At 32.4% G+C, this 21838-nt stretch overlaps 1 protein-coding gene across 4 annotated transcripts in view; it reads left to right on the top strand.

Annotated features, from left to right (window-relative positions):
• The first annotated feature begins 424 nt into the window (after window positions 1-424).
• Window positions 425-21838, top strand: part of LOC111515462 (uncharacterized) — a 60673-nt gene continuing 39259 nt past the window's right edge. The window contains exons 1-4 of one of the 4 annotated variants that reach the window (XM_074185692.1): window positions 425-551; window positions 1384-2208; window positions 13902-14208; window positions 14453-14860. In XM_074185692.1, the coding sequence (XP_074041793.1) occupies window positions 1775-2208; window positions 13902-14208; window positions 14453-14860 (1149 nt within the window). In that variant the 5' untranslated portion in view covers window positions 425-551; window positions 1384-1774. The other 3 variants (XM_074185694.1, XM_074185693.1, XM_074185691.1) reach the window with 3 other exon arrangements.

Below are 21838 nucleotides of genomic sequence, written 5' to 3'. Positions count from 1 at the left end.
CCACTTTGATTAAGGTTATGGATTCTTTTTAATTATATTACTCTCAAAATTTCATAATACGATTCATTTGCAAAGTTAAACACTTTCCTGATTAGGTACCAGATTCAAGTTCATATTACGTGTATATGAAAACCCAGTTAGATACGTTTAATTACCTATCCACGTGCATATATGATAGGTACCAAGTTAAGGACAAGTTAATAGAAATAGCAATATTACCTATGTTAGAGACGAGTATTTGGGGGCTTTAATGTAGCAATCGAAATTAGATTAATTTCTACCTACTGAATACATTCATTCCATCTTCTTCTTTCTCGACTACTAAACCTACACATTTCTCAGTCTTCTAAAAATTTGATTACATTCACTCTTTTTTCTTAATAAAATATAGCAAAAGGTCTAAAATCGCAAATAGGTCAATCTAACCTCAAAGTAAATGTTATTTTTTTGTGTATCAAATGACGCTTTCAGGCGACCAATCAGATCACCGGTTGCCCTGCTCCTACTAGAGTGAACCCCGTTTTTACCCATCAAGTGAAAATTGTTAAAAGGTACGTAGAATTTTATTCATTTTATGTTGAAAACGGTGTGGGTTGGACTTCCATACCCACTATCGCTAGAAAAAAATCTATAGAGTTTATATTTTTCAATGATTAGAATCTTTTTTTCAATTGTACTACTCACATGATCAATTGCACGAATTTTTACCTTGAGTTTATTTGTAACCTTACTTTTGTATTGATTTTTTATGGCATAATTTATCAGATGTCAATCACTGAATCAAATATGTATCATTATATTTGTCCAATTTAGTCATGACATATTTGGTGTTCATTAGTGATATCCTCTTACTTTTCATATTTTTCCCTTTCCCCCACCATCTGAAATTTATCGTTTTCCCCACCCAATTTATCTATATCCATGATAATCGACTTCAATAAAATTCAATGTAGGTAGACACTATGGCACCTTGTGTCACCAAATCATTTTCAATATTAACTGATACCTAATACTAGTATTACGAAGATAACATTATGACTAATTATATCATAATTAAAATATTTAATAACAAATTGTGAGATGGACTGGTCCACTTCTGAATGGACGGGGAGGTCACGTTGTAGAAGAAGAAGCAGAAGAAAAAGGCGCATCGTAAAAGATGGCGGTATAGTGATATCTTATTTGTGGTTGCAAATTTGCAAAATTGTTTACAAACAAATGAAACACAATTTGAAATTATGCCGTGATTACAGAATTTCGACAAGGTGCCTTTGTTTTTGTTTACCTAGAGCGTTTTGGGCTTTGATATCCAGAGTAGAAGGCTGAAATTTGTCTTTTTGTGGAGGTTATGTTTGAGTCTAAGTTTTCTTTCATTTGTTTCAGGTTTCCTTCAAGAGAGCCGACTATGTGGTGAAAAAGTGATAGTTTACTATTTTATAAGTGTATCTGAATATACTTTCGGTTTGGTGGCAGTTTTTTAACTTAACTTCCTGTGGAAAATTAATATAATGTCTTTCAACCCCTTTGTGAAATAATGCTGTTGTCAACTTTATATTTTTTCGATGTGTACAACGATAAAATGGCTCTATTTGAGTTCGGATAAGTGAAAATGAAGTGAATTTCCAAAAAAAGGACCTAGTGAATAAGCTGGATAATAGCAAAATATGGTCTAGCAGTAGGATTCTTGGGTCCTAACATTCCAAGAAAAAAAATTGTAAGAAGATGTACTTAAACGAAACTGTGCTATAACTTGTGAACTCTAGTGTTGTGAAAAATGTCTCAAACGCCCCATAAGCCACTTCAAAAAATGTGTAAATCGCCCAAGAATACGTCGTACCAAACCATCAAACAAGAGAAGATAGATTATGAAAATCTAAGCACCAACTGTACTGTAGTGGGATCTAACAACCTAAATCTTGTGAAAAAACCGCAAATCGTTAGTAGTATGTCTCCTGCATACTCAAATCCAAGCCCTGGATATCCTCCCTCACCATATTCATCACCTGCGAGCTTGAAGTCTCCATCTCCATCTCTGAAACCTCCTACACCACAACCAAATTATCCAGTAATGCAAATTATTCATAATAATTTACTGGCGAGACCCATCCAAACCTCGCAACCTCAAAATATCATTAAATTGAAGTCACATCTGAATATTTTGCCAAAACCATCAGCCAGTCCTCAACCATCACCAAAACCAAGTGTGAGGTGAGTATCAATGAATGACGACTTTTGATGCATGTTTCTTATTGGTCTCTTGTGATAATCATATTTTTGAATCACATTCAATGATTTTAGAGTGACCTGCAACACCTCCGTGATGTTTTTAGGTATATATCTCGATACTTTAAGTGAATTCTCAAAGAAAACATTGATACTGATGTTCTGATGACTGTCTACTACGCTAATTTTTACTCTGCCATAAGGTTTGGTATTATCATTTTGGGCTTCAGTCATGAGCTGAACAGAGTATTTATCTGCCAAAAAAGTGTAATCAGAATACTCTTTGGTATGAAGGCCAGGGACTCATGTAGGGGAATTTTTAAAATGAACAGATTATTAACAGCATCAGCGATATGCATTTTTGAGTCATTAAAATTTTTAATGAATCAACCAAGCTATTTTGAAAAGCACATCTTGGTGTGACCTTGACATCACATGTGGAATACCTCAAGGGAGTCTTATTGGCCCAACACTTTTTCTCATTTTTATAAATGATTTAGATATGAGCTGACAATTATTTTCTAATCCTTTTTACTGACAATATGTCTATTCTACAGACGATGAGTGATGAACAGCTTTTAAAAAATTCCAAATATTGCATTAGTCAAATGAAAACTTGGGTGCATTGCAGATGACCTGAAATTGAACCTCTCTAAAACAGATTCTATATATTTTAGTCCCATTGGATCACAGTACTCTTGTGCGAACAGGAGAAATACCAAATTCATCTTTAAGTGAAAACATCAGCAGAGACAATAAACGAAATTTGATGATTTTAGTTTTTGGCGAATATTTGGAAAACAACCACTGTTATTCTCAATCTGGAAAAAGATTATTGTTGTTCCCCAAAATAGAAAACTTTTGTCAAATTTAACAAACCTAGGCAGGCTCTGCCATTTCTGAGATAATGAGATATTGTGTACAAAATAGATGGTTGGGAGTATTTTGACATTAATTCTGTTTGTTACTTGGTATTCTACATGTTTTTCCGATATGTGGAGTTTATGTATAACTTTGAGTTCTAGTCCCAAAAAATATTGGTCCCTACTTTTTTGAGGTAGTTCTTACCAGGAATTGTATGACCTTAGTGATGATGAGGAAAACATCGAGAAACAGATGTATTGCAATTCATAGCTGAATTTGTCGATGAAGAAAACTAATGGTCCTTATATAAAAAATTGATTTGCTGATCCAATGAACAAAACGTCACAGTGCAAATTGGTTTATATCAGATTATAACAAATATAAAACAGTATTGAAAATTCCTCTGCTTTTTTTCATGATTCAAAATGGAGGCGGTAGAACAGCCTGTATATACTCAAGTGTATAGTGAATTTCTACTGCCTCATAATAACAAACCTTTGAGAGCAATTACACTTCAAATACCAAAGCATAAAACAAAAATTTTGAGAAAACACCCATCTACAGCAAGCTACTAAATTTTCTGAGAGAAATCAGTGACTGTAACAAATTCAAAAAAAAGAGAGATATCTATCGGAGGGTTGCTTCTTTTGTGTTGAGGAATTTCTTGATCACCTACTGCTTTTTGCTATTCTACCTTATTTTATTAACATTTCTTAACCATTGTCTTATATAGACACATTCATTTTTATTTTTATTCCATATCATTATTATTCTGTATGTATATAATTCATGTATATCATTTTAGTGTTTGTTTGAAGGTGGTTGACAATGTTTCTTGGTGTATTTCATCAGTTCGGACTTCCATTGTCTAATATAATATAAATTGATTTGGTAACCCTGAAAAAAAATCAAAAAGATTAACCGAAAATAACAATTTTATTAAACAAAAACTGAAATTACAAACAAATAACATACAACAACAACCAAACAAATAAAAATTGAAATATTAATAAAAGCTGAAAAAATTGGAAAAATTAAAAATATTAACAAAAAAAATAAAATAAAAATTAAAAGATTTCAAATCAAGTTATGTCACGTTTCGATTGTTAGTATCCACAATCGTCTTCGGGTAATAACTGGTTATCACCAGATATTAATATTTCAATTTTTATTTGTTTGGTTGTTGTTGTATGTTATTTCTTTGTAATTTCAGTTTTTGTTTAATGAAGTTGTTATTTTCATTTAATCTTTTTGATTTTTTTTTCAGGGTTATCAAATCAATTTATATTATATTAGACCAGGGGTCTCCAAACTAAGGTCCGCGGGCCAAATCCGGCCCGCCAGTGTCATCAATCCGGCCCGCCACAGCCAATGATTTACTGTCATCAATCTGGCCCGCGACAGCCAATGATTACCTAATTGTTGTTACTATTGCTGTGATAAGTTGAAGAAGAAAACACAGAATGATAATTACTCGGTTTTATTTACTTGCAAGGTAAAACTTAACGACAGAAATGATGACAAAGAAAACTTAACTTAAGTATCTAAGTTTAAGCATATTAATAACTAACAAATAATTAAAATGAATCATAGTAAATCAAAAACACTAATGAGATTTATGTAATTGTGATTTTCCACCGACAATACTTTGTAGTTGTGGATCAATTTTACTTGTACCAATTATCAAAAGAGATTTAAGTTGTGTACTTCATCTTGGAAAACGTTTTCTCACACAAGTAAGTAGTACCAAAAATCGAAAACAACCCACGAGCAAATTTATGCAAATTATCAAATTGTTCCAGTGGAAGACTCTTATAAAATTACAACAAAGATGAATTTTGATATTTGTTCCGGAGCTAGGGTTTCAATGTCAGAATTAAAAGGATTTTGAAAAAGCTTAATTTCATTCGCAATGACATCAAAATCTGAAAAACGAGTATCAAAATTTATCTTCAAAGCAGTCAAAGATTCGATTGCAAAATTGACGGGAAATTCAGTCTCTGTAGTGTGGCTGAATATTTCATGTGTTTCAAAATTTGTGAAACATTTTTTACGTAATTGCGATTGAAATAGTATTATTTTCTGCCTGAAGGATTTGAGAAGCTGATTTTCTCCTTGCAATCTCAAATAATAAGTAGAAATAATGAATATTATTTGTAAAATAATAGCACGGAGCGATAGAACTATTTATTGTTACTTGTAATAGTTTTAAAATTACTGAATAGCATATATTAGTTACTTTTTCTGTTCTATCTTTTCCTTTTTTTTTTATTGTATTTTAGGGAAACCTATTTCTGAAATAAAGAAAGATTATTATTATAATTCAGTTCGTTCATATGATTTGTCAAATCGACATAGATGGCTAACTTCCACATCCATTCACTATTTTCTAAATCAGCAAAAGGGCGCTGCTTCTCATTTTAAAAAAATTCGATCTCTGCTCGAAGTTCAAAAAAGCGCTTAAGGACTTTTCCGCAACTAAGCCAGCGTACGGCAGTATGATATGGTAAATCATTTTCTCCAATCTGTTGAATAAACTCGCGGAATTGTCGGTGATTCAGCCCAGTGGATCTGATGAAGTTAACAACTGATATCACTGGTTTTAGAACTTCAGACATATCCAAACATTTTCCGCACAAGGACTGTTGATGAATGATACAATGTAAGACTGATGGTTTTGAACCATCATCATTTTCTACAGCCTTTGACACAAGTGCAACCACTCCTTTATTTTTACCATACATATTTTTGCCTCCATCAGTTGTTATAGATTTCAAATTTCTCCATCGAAGGTTCTTTTTATTAATGGCATTTTCAACTCCCTTAAAAATATCTGCCCCAGTTGTCGTGCCGTGAATACTATCAATATCAAGAAGTTCTTCATACACTTCATAGCTTTTATCTACTCTGCGAATAAAAATCAACACTTGAGCAGTATCTGACACATCCGTTGGCTCATCCAATGCTAGAGAAAACCACTCATGATGTCCATTTTTGTCAGACTGTTGAGATGATATATTTTCTGTGATGTCTTGCACTCTCCGAGCCACGGTGTTTGCTGACAAACTGAAACTTTTAAATAAATTTACATTTTCGGGGCATATTTCTTCGGCTATTGCAATGAAGCATTCTTTTATCATTTCTCCATCGGTGAATGGTTTGCCACGTTTTCCGATTACAAGAGCCACACGAAAGCTGGCGCGAGTTGCAGACTCTTGTTCAGTATTCGCTTTGGTAAACAAAGATTGCTGTGATTTGAGTCCGCGTTTCTAAGCTTCAAATTTTTCATTTCGCAAACTTCCTGTATACTTGGAGTAACTTTGAAGATGTTTCGATTCATAGTGTCGTTTAATGTTATAGTCTTTGAGAACAGCTATGGTTTCATTACAAATTAAACATAGCGCCTTATTACTGGACTCAATCACAAAATACTGAAAGTTCCATTTTTCTTGGAAAGTTCTGCATTCACTGTCGATTTTTCGCTTCTTTTCCATACTAACAAACCACACATAAAAACATTAAGTCAAATCAAAATACTTTTATTGACGGGTGTTACTTTATTTCACAATAGACAGTTTCGCTTCCTTCCCCTTTCCTACGCAGACTAACTCGCAGTTGCGCCGCTAGCCTTTTTATATACAATTATTACTGCCATCTCGAGGTGATCGGAATACACTAGCTAGAACCAGAACTTTTTCGAACCAACGCGGTAATTCCAAATATTTAATTACGCCTAATGTCACCTAGCGGGTAGCTGAAAAAGATAGTACATAGTACCACTACTCGCCACTAGATGTCGTTAAGTGTCACAATACACAATAATAATTGAAATGCAAAAAAAGCGTAAGTTTTCTTAGGTCACGCACTTTGCGACTATCCTAGTCTAGAAATATAGTTAAGGGCAGAAATTGGCCTTTGGAACAAACTGAATAAATCATTATGGCCCGAAGGCTTCAAAGTTTGGAGACCCCTGTATTAGACAATGGAAGTCAGAACTGATGAAATACATCATTTTAGTGTATTTTGTCAATTGAACGATGTTCTTTCCATGGTCAATTAAATACTACTACTACTACTACTATTACACACACCCCTTATCTTCATTGCAAATTGATGAAATTACTATGAAAGATTTTCAAGGTGTCATAACAATTTGTTGATTTCAAGCTGCCAGTATTTTTCTAAGGGGCTTATTTGTGGTTTTTATCTTTTGGGGTTATGCCCTCTAATACCAATTGTAACTTTACGGGATCACCCCTTTTATAATAATACAAGCATCAAATATAATAAATATTCATATACATTTTAAAAATCAAAGAAAAACTGAAAATGTAAAATTAAGACTCGAAGGAAACTCAATCACATGCAAATGAGTTAAAGCACTAAGATAACCAGAATTATAGATTATACAATTCAAAATACAGAGATAAATGGTGAGAGTAATATAAAGGATACAAATAAGTAATAAGTTACATCAAAAATTTGTGTTTAATCAATTTTCAAGTCCCTCTCAAAAGACATTTGAATTTCGACAGGCCTATACCTGTGATATCTAGATATAGATTTTTTCATTGAACATTCTAAGTGAAGATCAACAAGACAGTACATTCCATAGTTTGTATGATGGAAGGATACGTGAGACAAATCATTATTTTTAAGAGTTTTCTTTGGCACATGTGAGTTAATCCACTCAAGAAGTTTTGGGCATGTAATAGGGCCATTAATTAATTTGTATAATAATATAAGGTCAGCATTCTTTCTTCTGCTCAACAAATCTATGTTAAGACTATTCAAAGGAATTATATAATCATGATTGTCAATGTGTATATTCATTTTATATGCACAGGAAGTTATGTTGGATTATTTCCAATGCGAGAAAGTGATTTGTATAAAATGGTGACCAAATAATCAAGCCATATTCTGGGATACTAATAAAGCAAGATACACCCTTCTCACTGAAATGAATAGTTTACATTTTTGTAATATAAAGCTCAGAAGCTTTGATGTATCGACATCAAACTTGATCTCTGATGATTGTGACACTATAGGTGTATATTTTATATTTTTGCATTTTTTTTTGTTTAACATATTAACATATTTTATTACTAATTACAAAAATTAGAATGTATGTAAATTATTATGTTCCTATTTCAAATAAATATCATTATATATGATCTACAAATCGCAATTGCTCGTTAAAGATAACTTCTGGATCCTTCATTGAAGTGATACGAGTTAGTGGATTACCATTCACGGTGTATGAGGTGTGAAACTTTTATTCACTTTGTAAAAGCTTATGAAACTATGTTGGCTGTTGTTCATGTATAAATTGTTTTCAAACATCGTCTAATGATTCTATTGGTGATTGGTCTGAACGTTTCAAGATAATCTGCAAACATTAGAAAGTTTGAAGTTTCAAAAAATTCTGTAGTGTCATTAACAAAGATTACTCCCGACGTTATATGAATGAAAGTTGACTTAGCATTTCCTACCCTAACTTGCTGAAATCGGCCAGTCAAGAAGCTTTCAAACCATAATAGAGACATATATGTGATACCAAGTAATATGATCTTATGTAATGATATATCGTGATCCACAAGATCCGATTGCCTTGGAGAAATCAGTATAGACTGCATCCATCTTGCCTTTTTTCGAGATTCTGTGTAATATTTTGCTCAAACACCAAAAGATTGGTAACCGCAGACTTTTTTATAGAAAAACCATGTTGATTATTTATGTACAATAAAAGTTCAACTGATCGGTTATCAAGCGATCTAGTAGTTTGCGTAGGGAAGCCGGGTTACATGTACCACATTAATTCTTTATGTCTTGTTTATTTTCTGATTTAAAAATTTGACTAATGTAGCTGTTTCCATTGGTCAAATACGCTTCATGTATCTAAAGAACATTTGAAAGGGATACATATTGATTTAAATTGAAAAGGTATATTTTTAGAAGATATTAATTTTTGGGTGAAAAGTTTTGAATTTCTACTTCTCCATTTTGATACAAAAAAGTGGGACTCCTCCAAAAAAAAAGAGGAAGTTATCAATTTCAAAAATTACCTCTATATAAAAATGTATAGGTCATGCAAAGAAGTAACTTTCAGACACAAACTGGAATAAAAAGCCCTTTCGAAATAGCTATTTTCATATCAATATTGAATTACACGAAAGAAAAATACTTTTGAAACAATTACTTTTACATGAACGCTGAATTATACGAAAAACACTTTTCTCTATTTCGTTTGTATTCCAGGTAATATATATAGTGTTTGTTTATGCGCAATTTTCTTTTGTTTGATATAGAATCTCACATTTGAGCTGAACAATTTTGGGAAGTTAGATGTCCTAAATCTTTTTGGTGGTACAAACAACTCAATTGCCAGATTAACTATGTGATAAACATCTTTTAAAGCATCATTGACGTTAGGCCATATTAAGTGTTTCTTCCAGTCTGTACCAGAAAAAAAATTGTTGCAATATTAAGAAGCATATTGTGAAGCATAAATCTAAAATTATTTATCCATTTATTGGGATGTTAATTTTCTGTCAGAAGTTGCTGCTAGATAGAGAGCATTAGAATTATTGGGGCAATTTACTGTTACATCTAATTCATTGTTTTTCCATAATGCTTCAGGAACATTAAAATCCCCATGAATATAAATATTGCGTTGCTGATAACTAAGAGCAATGTTTTTTACAAAACGATGTTCCTCATATATATACCTTTTCTGGAGAATGCAGAGGTATATACACTCCTCCTATAAAATATTTTTGTTCAAATTTGTTACTGGAAACCTAAGCCTTCAGAATCATGTCATCGAAAATAAAACGTGCACCAAATTCTTGCGATATGGATTGATAATACCCTGAAGTTTGATGGAGGTTTCGGAGGTTTCTGTAGCAAGCAGCTGATACAATCAGTATTTGTTTTACAAAAAGGGGCAATAAGATAAATATGCAGAGCCAAGCATTTAGACCACTGCAGACCACTGTTCATGAACAGTAGAATACTAACGATCTTCTACATCTACATTCTAGAAATAGTATGTCTAATTCAAATAAGAAAAAATAATTTCACTTCCGAAAGAATATACTATTTTTTTTGTAAACTGGACTTGCCTATTAAATAAACAAATAATAATTTATAACACCCTGCAAAATGCCAATATAGCTCTACCAAAACAAACTTCAACATTAAGTAACCCTACCAACGGTGTGCTTATTAAAAAAGATAACAGACAAATAATTTTGAACAATTACTAACATGAAATGCAACAGCTATAATCCTCCCTTTAAGGATGAAGATGCGACGATATCTTGTGAGAGCTGCGGAATGACCATTCATAGAAGTTGTTTCGATCTCAACGTTTCTGAGCTTAAAGTTATGGATCTGTGATTTTGGCAATAAATATTTATATGTTCACTTTGTTTTTTGAGATTTGGTTCATTTTGTTTATGACAATACAGGGGATTCCAAACTGATAACATATTGATATGTCTTGCTTTTTCTGTTGTTTGAGTTCTTGATACAGGTTTCTAATAAATTCACGTTGGGATGGAGTTAGATCCTCACTTAGGCGAATGGGTTGATTGGTGATCCAATAATTTCCTTTCATTCTTCAGACAATTTAAAGCAGTTTTTTCATCTGGAAAAGATATTTTCATAGGACGAGATTTGTTACTAGGGCGACCTAATCGAAATATCTTAAATTCACTTGCACGTTTAATGAATTCAGGATATTTTTGCAATGTTGTTTATCAAATGATATTCTTTCAATGTGATCTTGGGATTGCGATTCTTGGACATTATACATACTTATGTTTTTAGATCTGTTTGTCTTATTTTGGATTTAAATGTGTAGCACGTCAACATCTAGTTGTGTCAGTTTGTTTGATTATATATGTTTTTTTGAATTCACTGAATTCATTTTCTAAGGATTTGTTACTTTCGATGTCTTTCTCAAGATTCAATATACTTTGTTCGAGACGTTTATTTGATCCAATATTTCTTCCATCTAAAGGATTCTTTTTGCCAACATGATGAATTTTCCATTGAAGTTGGATGAATAATCTGGATGAAATTACCCTGGAAGATTCCTGAGGTGTCTCATAACGTATTCTGTGAATTTCAAGCTAGTCGTATTTTTCACAAAGGACTGCTGTCGGGGGAGGATTACACCCTCTTATCCCCTTTGCAAATGTACGAAACTGTTTGGAAATGATTGTAACCCTATATCTCAACACACCCTGTGAAATTCAAGTGGGCAGTATTTTTGTGAAGGGACTTTGTCATTTGGAAGAATTGCGCCCCCTCACCCCTTTTTGAAAATAGGTGAGAGTGCCTATAATATGCCTATAATATGCCCTATAATATGCCCTTTACGAATGGTTGAAATTATTAGGAAATGTTTGTAACATTGAAGGGGTTATATTTTTTAGGAGTGATTAATTTTTGGGAAAGAAAGTTTTTGGCTTTCTACTACTCCATCTTGATACAAAAAAAGAAGGATGAGGGAGTTTTCCAAAGAAAGGAAGGCAGTATTTTTATGAAGGGACTTGAATCATTTGGGGGGTACCCCACACCCTCTTTTCATTGCATATTTATGAAATTAACACGAAAGGTTCCCGAGATTATTACAACATAATCTGTGAATTTCAAGCTAGCGGTACCTTATAAGGAATTAATGTTTCATTTTATATTATTTGTGGGTTAATTACTTCCGTCATCTTCTTTGCAAATGAATAACACTGTCATAATAAGTGAATTTCAAGATTCAAGCACAGTATTTTCCAAAAGGATATGAGTCCGGATGTAATTATAACGAAGTGAATTATGTTCACCCCCTTCCCCGTTTTCAAATTGATAAAATCGACATGGAATATTTTTAAAGTGTCTACTAACATGACTTCTAAATTTCAAACTGGTAGTATTTGCCTGAAGGGATTTACGTTTTACTTTTATTTTTTTGTATCATAACGTTCATGTGAAGTTCTAGACAAGTTAAAAGGTAACACCTCGTTAATGGCTAAATCACACAAGTTTAGGATCTTTTTACTCCTATTAAATTCACAGTTTTTCAACAGGAAGGAAGACCCCCTTTTTTTGTAAAACAAATTAAAAGAACTTATATTCATGGTTATAATTAGGTATAGTAAGAGTTGAGAATTAGTCTAGTTCATCTCCTGATGACGCTAATTCGGTTGGTGTGCTTGTTTGTGGTTGCCAGAGGTTCCAGTTATACCTTTCACATAAAACCTATAAAACAGTAAAATGTGTCATTGAGCCAGAAGGAATGTTATTGAAAATTAAATGATTATGAAGGAAATGATATCTAGAAATGAGTGGCTTTGCTAATAATTTTTGTTTAATCACTTTATTGAAACTATAATATCAAATGGATCATAACATAAATAATAATAGCCTTTATTACCCAACAGTTAAAAACCATTTACAGGGTTAACTGAGTATGTTAAAAAAGTAATATAGGTCCTTATAATTACAAAGTTACAAATTTAGAAAATGAATAACAAAATTACAATATAATAAAATAAAATAAAACAAAAAAAAACTATACCAGAATATTGAAAATTCTCCATGAAATACTGAGATACAGTGTTAACAATATATTTTAGGGAATCAAAATTGATATCACACAAATTTGAAATTGAATTGAAATTTTTGTAAATGCTAAGGATAAGTGATTTGAGGTACAAATTGGTTCTAGCCAGTCGGCTGTAAAAAGTTTTTGTACTTCTAGTTCTAAAATGAGGCACACAGAAATTTATAAGAGATAATGCCTCCATAGTATCCACATTGTTGTGCAGTAATTTACACAGAAAAATTATTCCAGCAAGTTTTTTTCGTAATTCAAGACTTTAAATATTGAATGTTATGGTGAGAGATTCATATGAAATATCTCTGAAATATCTCTATCAGGATAGGTACCATAAGATATGAAGTAAATAAACTTTAGGAAACGACATTGAACTTTTTTATTTATGTATTATAGCAATTGTAGAATGGAGACCATAGAATAGAGCCATATTCTAATTTTGACCATACGTAGGCTACATAAAGAGTAAATAGAGCAGATATGTTTGAAAAAGATCTACAATTGCGATCTCTAAAGCCGTAAACTCTCAATGCTTCACTTACTTTCGATCTAATGTGGTTGGAAAAAGACAAATTTTTATCAAATTATATACCAAGATCTATAATTGAGTTACTTCGTGACAGTGAAATGGTATCTACTCGATAATTGTACTCGATGACTGACATTTTCCTAATATAAGACGCTACTTTACACTTGGATGCATTGAGATATAGTTTGTTAACTTCACACGAAGTCTATATTTGCTAACAATCGTTGCAATGTATTACAGTCTTCGATAGTTTCGACAGGTAAATATATTTTTAAATCATCTGCAAAAAATAACTTATTACAATCGACATAATTACTGAGATCATTAATAAATAATAAGAATAAAAGTGGTCCGAGATTCGACCCCTGAGGCACTCCAGATGAAGGATTGTAATAAAAAGAATCATAGCCGTTATAAGATACAAACTGTTCACGTTGAAGCAAGTAGGATTCAATGAAAAGTACTGCTGAATTATGGAAACCAAATTGGTGGAGTTTTTGTAGAAAGTTCATGTGATCAAGTCGATCAAATGCTTTAGCAAAATCAGTATATATCACATCAATAACTAGTCTTATCGGAACCATGTAATATTATTACATAAATGGAACTCTATACAGTAGTACGCATACCACTACAAATTTGGGACAAATATCTAAATTGTTCTAGCCCTCAAATTGTGATCCCGACAAACCACCAGTCGTCAGCAACGATAGTACCTTCTGCTCAGCCATTACTCTTGAATCAGATGCCTACCATGCTCACTACACCAGGTGTACAGTTCATATTGCGGCCTCAAACAGCTACAAAGCTACAGCCTCAAATGCAGACAGCAACTGCTACTCCTCAGGGACTTATATTGCAACCAAGTGGGCAACAGCTTTTGCAAATACAGCCACCGAGATCTCAACCTATGGTTCGTGTTTTGACCAATGGAATGCAGCTAGCCCCATCTACCACAACATACGTGACTCACGTAAGTTAACAATTTAAATGAATCAGTTTGACGTTTTCTTTTTTTTTGATGATTCAGTAAGAAGAATATAAAATAGAAGTATTTTGTTTGGTGTATTTTCAAAATATGACATAATTCACATTTTGATGTTATTTTTGAATCCTCAATTCTGTCGAATCTGGAGTTCAACTTCGGCACTAATTCTTTCATATATATTTTTTTCAAATATCCAAGCTCTTACATAATGAATGTTTTTTACTCCAAGGTGGGTAGCCATCAACAACCAATAAACGCCACAAATCTTGCACAACACCAAGCCATACTGAACCATACACAACAGCAACAGCAGCAGCACCACCAGAATTTGATGCAACAGCAACAACACATTAAAAAGAAACCGAAAAACAAAGTGAAGAAGAAATTAGATTTGGCAAACATTATGAAACTTTCTGGTATTGGTGATGAAGATGATATTCAGTTTGAAAGTGATACATCTCAGAGTGAAAGTGAACCAACATCAGTTCCTACTACTCCTCAGCCACAGCAAATGGTTCACAGTAGCTCAGTTCAGGCTCAGAATTTCATACATTCAGATGCCAAAAAGAATATTCAGAATATTCAAATTTCAGCAGTGGCACCACCTTCAATCAACACAGCTACTCCTGTTGTTCAGGTAAGTTATTTTTTGTCAAGCATAGGTAGGTCTAGATTTCTATTCCCTGAAATTATAAAAATGTGTAACCTAGAAGTAAAAATTGGGAAATATAAACTGTTTAGACCAATTGTTTAAAGAAATGAAGGTAAAAGAGAGTATTTCATTGAAAGATTCGAATGACATGAAAACTTAATAGTCGGTGGTTTCTTTATATGGCATGGGCGGCGTAGTAAATTTTTTTTTCAAAATTGATTTGATTTTTCATAAACCTACACGATTTTAGGTTAGTAGTAAAGAGTACATTAGTTCATTAGTCTTTTATTCAGCTGTTCAGATTGATATCATCGGACATCATCGACACACACGTATTGTTCAAAGTCCTCGATTGTTATGGGTAACTGATGCCTATCGATAGCCCTCGCCCAAATGCTCAGCGATACGTCGTCTTCATTGTTAAAATCATCTCATTTCATTTCATTTTTATTTGTCTCAAGAAAATTTTACATTTTATAGACACGTCCAAACCTTAACCCAAATAACTAAAGATAGATGATAGTATAATTTGTAATCCTGGGAATATAATCGAGGTTGAATAATTGTTATATGGGATATTGAAGAATAAAATACATACATACATACATACATACAAGATAAAATACATTTTGAGGGATGACTAAAATATGAATATATAAAATGTAAAATGTGTGTATATATAAAACGTAAATGTAAAAAATATATGAAGTATGATGTATAAAATGTAAAAAAATATATGTAACGTGAAATGTATAGAATGTCAAATGAAATATAGATAAATGTATGAATATATACCGTAACAATAAAATGGGAAATTATATTCAATCACTGTGATTATCCATGAACAAATGATGATTTTCAGTGAGTAAATTCTTGGAAGTTGTAAATACAGTTACTAGTTACAGTTACTGCTACTACTACATTTCAATTTGTATTTGAATTTTTTTGGAGGTAAATCTCGAAATTGAGATGGTAAGTTGTTATAGAGTCCAATATCAATTTTGGTGTTTTTTTGCAGCTTTGTTTTTGGTTCAACTATTCTGGTTTTGAACCTTGTATCATGTTCATGTATCTCTTCATGAATTTCATAGCATTCACTATTATTTTTAATATATATTAGTTTGTGGTATATAATTAAGACATAAACAGTCATTATTTCTAGTGCCGGAAATAAAGGCCTACAATTAGCCTCCCAATTTGACTTTGTAATACATCTTACGGCAGACTTTTGTAAAATTAGTAGTTTAACTATGTGTGTTTGAGCTGCTTTACTCAAAGATAAAGTAGCATACTGAAGGTGTGAATGGAATAGGCAATAATAAGAAATTAACGCTGCTGTTTGATTTACAAGGTCTCGAACTTTTTTAATAGCAAAAACAGCCTTGGAGAGTTTAGTACACAAAAAATTCACATGTTGTGACCACTGGAGATTACTGTCAATTTGTACACCTATAAATTTCACATTTCCATACATTCCTTCCTGATTAGCAGAATTATTTGGCCTGCAATCAAATTTTAGGCTTACTGTTTTACTCTCATTCAGTATGAATTCATTGCTGGCGAACCATGTAATTGCTTGTTTTCTGAAATCATCCTGGGCTATTTTGAGATCTTCATCCCTTGTGATTGTGACTATTCACTGATTGTGAATGTAGTGTCATCTGCGAAGAGTACACATAATCTGTTACGTGCAGCCATATTATAAGGTGGATCAATAATATAAATGAGGAACACCAAAGGTCCCAAGATTGAACCTTGAGGTACTCCCCTTTCAATTTGTAGGAATTAACTTTCATCATTGCACTCTACTTGCTGTGTTCGTTTGGTCAAATACGAAGTGAACATTTGTTCACAGGTTCCACGAATGCCATAGTAGCTCATTTTGTTTAATAAAGTTGAATGATTGATTGAATCAAAGGCACATGTAAGATCCGTGAAGATACCCCGACATTGTCTGTTTTTGTCAAAACTTTCTTCAATAAATTTGGTAAGGGACAAAAGGGACGAAAAATATCAAATTGTTGATCTAGGAAATACCAAAAGTGAAAAAAGAAAAATATTAAGAGGAGTGCCACAAGGGTCAATATTGGGGACACTTCTGTTTCTGATATATATCAACGACCTACCTCACGTGATGAACTCGTCAGGCATAGAAACTATATTGTATGCAGATGATGCAACCTTGGGCAAAAAATATATAAACTAGATGATCCTCATATGATCCATACTGACATATTAGAGACAGCTCGATCATGGTTCACACCAAATGACTTGATTCTCAATGAACAAAAAACAGAAACTCTAACTTTTGAAATAATTTGCTAAATCGAGATAACAAAAATTCTACCAAATTTTTGGGAATACAAATAGATTCCAACCTGAAATAGATAGACCACGTAAATAACATGTGTAGTAAACTTAGTAAGACGGTTATTGCTATCAGAAGAATCAAAAAAAATAGTAAATCAAAGTGCGGCACTTGCAACATATCATTCTCTATTTCATTCAGTCGTTAGGTATGGTATAATCAATTGGAATAATGCATCAAAGGTACATCTTAATAGAATATTTGTCATTAAAAAATCTGCAGTAAGAAGCATAATCTCTGCCAATTATGATGAAAAGTGTCGACCAATATTTGTAAAACTTAAAATTATGACCCTATATTCAGTTATTGTCTATGAAAATCTGCTTCTTGTTCAACAAAACTTGTTGAATAAAGTTGCTCACAAGGATATACACCAACATGATACAAGAAATAAATCAAACCTTGTTCCTACAGCTAAATAGGTTGAAAAGAATAGATAATATAGGAATTAAGCTATACAATGCCTTATCTGCCGAATTTCGTAACTTGCCATTTAGAAAATATTAACCAAACATCCTTTATATGAAATTGATTCATTTTTCGAAGTTATCCAAGAAGAAAGAGACACTTTTACTCAACTTTGAATATACAGTGTGACCCATTTAAAATAGAACCACCCCTGTAGAATGTGCATTTTTCAATCAATCTCAATTTTTTTTTATTGAAATATTAAGCATGAAATACTGTATCTTGACACTAACTTTCACAATTTTAGTTTCATTTCCAAGGCACTCTATGGTTTTTTTTGTTTGTCAAAAACGGCAAAAGTTTATTAGGCAATTTTTGTTTTCAAATTTGACTACACCACTGGATTTGTAGTCGTTATAAATCAAAACTGTCAAATTTTCTTTAAAAAATATTTGTTAACAACGAAGTTACAACAACTTCAATTTTGGAAACAAAGTATTTGTTTGTAATTTTTATTCAGATTATAGACATATTTGAGATCTGACAACACTGTCATCACCAAGTAGAACACCAGTGAATTTGTACAGTGAAAATCCGAAGTCAACAGCTCAATGCGTTCTACAGTTATAACTCCTGAAAATATGGTAATGTGAGAGATTTGTGGTGCAAGCGTTTTGTAATAAAAATCTGACTACGCCACTGGATTTGTGGATAATATTCCCTTAAAATCATTCATTTGAGTGTAGGTTACGAGAAGTGTATTCTAGAATAACAGAAAATTAAAAATTCATTTTCAAGTTATGCAGTACTTAGTACATTCTTCCGCATAGCCGCTAAAATCAAATTGATTTAAAGCATGGATTCATTTATTCAATAATAAAACAGAGAGCAGGACAAAAATTGTTCCCTGTAAATTCTTCATAACTCAGCTAAAACAATCTTTTAGAGGAGATATCAATAATTTGAGGAAGCTGAACTCATTATGCAAAGGTTTTATAATAAATCAACAGTAGGCTGTGATTTTGACAGTTAATCATAAATAAAATAATAGTTGTTAGTTACGTGCATTTAATAATGGCTTTGCAATTATCATTAGAAGAAAGAATTGAAATTGTGACAATTTCTGGGGACAATTATCATAGTGAAAGAGAAGCAGCTAGGATATTTAATCACAGACATCCAAATCGACTTCCCATTGACAGAAGCACCGTCAGTAAAATTAACAAAACATTTAAAGAAACCGGTGCAGTCAGCAAACATATTTTAAAAAATAATCACCGAAGAAGAAATTTAAACGAAGGTGCTGTTTTAGATTATTTTAGAAACCACCCAAACAGAAGTTTACGAGTCGCCAGTTTGGATTTAAACTTACCGAGAGAGACTATTCGACGATGTCTTAAACAAAACAAAATGAGAGCATTTAAACCTAAATTTCTTCACTCTTTAAAGGCAGGTGATGAAGTGAAACGTATGGAATTTTGTTTGTGGGCACAAGGCGAGTACCTGAATACAAGAAATTTTTTAAACTGCATAATGTTCAGTGATGAAGCTTCTTTCAGCACCAATGGGGTAGTTTCATCGCAAAATGCTCGGTATTGGGCTACGGAAAGTCCGCACTGGATCATAAATTGTAAAAGTCAATATTCCGAAAAAGTTAACGTTTGGTGTGGTATAGTACAAAATAGAATAATAGGTCCATATTTTTTTGATGGAAACATAAACGGGCAAAATTTTTTGGAATTTCTAAATAACCAATTATCGGACGAAATAGATGAAATGCCTCTTGCGGAACAAGTAAATTTATATTTTCAGCTCGACGGCTGTTCCGTGCACAATTCGAGGATTGTTAAAGAGTGGCTAAATAACCAGTTTCCAAATCATTGGATAGGACGAGGTAGTGACTTAATTGAATGGCCACCTAGATCGCCTGATCTAACAATATTAGACTTTTTTCTGTGGGGTATTCTGACACAAAAAGTATACAGAACAAGACCAACGAATCGAGCTGAACTCATGCAAAGGATACGACAAGCTTGTGCTGAAATTATAGTTCAACAAATAAGAAATAGTGTAAACAATATTCGGAAGAGATACGATAAATGTATTGAACTTAATGGAGGTTTGGTAGAAGCCACAAAAATTTGAATGTTTAGTTTTAAATCAATGTTTATTTTAGTATCAGTTTTTTCTTAATGACAATTAATTGTTGAATAAATACTTTGAAACTTGTTTGTATACATTTTGTTTTCATCAGCTATAGAAGAAGGTAGAGTAAGTTCAGAATCTCATAAAATGTGATTTTCCAGGTGCGCTGTTACAAAAGTACTATTATTTATTATTGGGAAACTTCCAAAAAGCTTACAAGTATGACCATTAATACTTCAAGATTCTATCAAGATTTGGTAAAAGCGCAATTGGGAGATCCCATGACATGAGATTCTGAACTTGGTCTACTACTGCGTAACTTGAAAATGAACTTTTAATTTTCTGTTATTCAATTATTCAATTTTTATTTTAATTTTCACTTCTCGTAACCTACACTCAAATGAATGATTTTAAGGGAATATTATCCACAAATGCAGTGGCGTAGTTAGATTTTTATTACAAAACGCTTGCACCACAAATCTCTCACATTACCATATTTTCAAGAGTTATAACTGTAGAACGCATTGAGCTGTTGACTTCGGATTTTCACTGTACAAATTCACTGGTGTTCTACTTGGTGATGACAGTGTTGTCAGATCTCAAATATGTCTATAATCTGAATAAAAATTACAAACAAATACTTTGTTTCCAAAATGGAAGTTTGAAGGTGATTGACAATGTTTCGTGATGAATTTCACTAGTTCGGACTTCCATTGTCTATTATATAAAATGATTTGAAATCCCTGAAACAAGTAAAAAAGAATAATTAAAAAAAAAAAAAGAATAGTTGAAAATAACAATTATATTAAGCAACAATAAACCTGAAATGAAATGATAGTAAAATAACCTACAAGTAAAAATATAATAATTGAATAAATAAAAATTAAAGGAATGCAAAAAGAAAATAATAAAAATAAAAAAGTGTAGAGATTCCAAGTCACGTTAGTTCACGACGTTTCGATTGTTGGTATCTACAATCGTCTTCGGGTGATGACTGGACTGATTCCTCCGAGAGATGACTATTTTATAGGTCGTTGAAATACTTTTACTTTCTCTACTTTCCATTTTCCGCTTCACTGATTCCGTGAGAGATGACCGATTTGGCGGGAGTTGGTCATTTCTCGTTTGATGATGGGTTTCCATCATCACGATTGTAGATACCAACAATCGAAACGTCGTGAACTAACGTGACTTGGAACCTCTACACTTTTTTATTTTTATTATTTTCTTTTTGCATTCCTTTAATTTTTATTTATTCAATTATTATATTTTTACTTGTAGGTTATTTTACTATCATTTCATTTCAGGTTTATTGTTGCTTAATATAATTGTTATTTTCAACTATTCTTTTTTTAATTATTCTTTTTTACTTGTTTCAGGGATTTCAAATCATTTTATATAATAGACAATGGAAGTCCGAACTAGTGAAATTCAAAATGGAAGTTGTTGTAACTTCGTTGTTAACAAACATTTTTTAATGAAAATTTCACAGTTGATTTGGAAACTGGTTATTTAGCCACTCTTTAACAATCCTCGAATTGTGCACGGAACAGCCGTCGAGCTGAAAATATAAATTTACTTGTTCCGCAAGAGGCATTTCATCTATTTCGTCCGATAATTGGTTATTTAGAAATTCCAAAAAATTTTGCCCGTTTATGTTTCCATCAAAAAAATATGGACCTATTATTCTATTTTGTACTATACCACACCAAACGTTAACTTTTTCGGAATATTGACTTTTACAATTTATGATCCAGTGCGGACTTTCCGTAGCCCAATACCGAGCATTTTGCGATGAAACTACCCCATTGGTGCTGAAAGAAGCTTCATCACTAAACATTATGCAGTTTAAAAAATTTCTTGTATTCAGGTACTCGCCTTGTGCCCACAAACAAAATTCCATACGTTTCACTTCATCACCTGCCTTTAAAGAGTGAAGAAATTTAGGTTTAAATGCTCTCATTTTGTTTTGTTTAAGACATCGTCGAATAGTCTCTCTCGGTAAGTTTAAATTCAAACTGGCGACGGTGCTTCTGTCAATG

Source organism: Leptinotarsa decemlineata, unplaced genomic scaffold, assembly GCF_025532065.1.
Source record: "Leptinotarsa decemlineata unplaced genomic scaffold, Ldec_3_MD MMD2_tig00078346_RagTag_RagTag, whole genome shotgun sequence".
NCBI classification, from domain to species: domain Eukaryota; kingdom Metazoa; phylum Arthropoda; class Insecta; order Coleoptera; family Chrysomelidae; genus Leptinotarsa; species Leptinotarsa decemlineata.
This window is presented reverse-complemented; position numbering and strand designations above follow the sequence as displayed.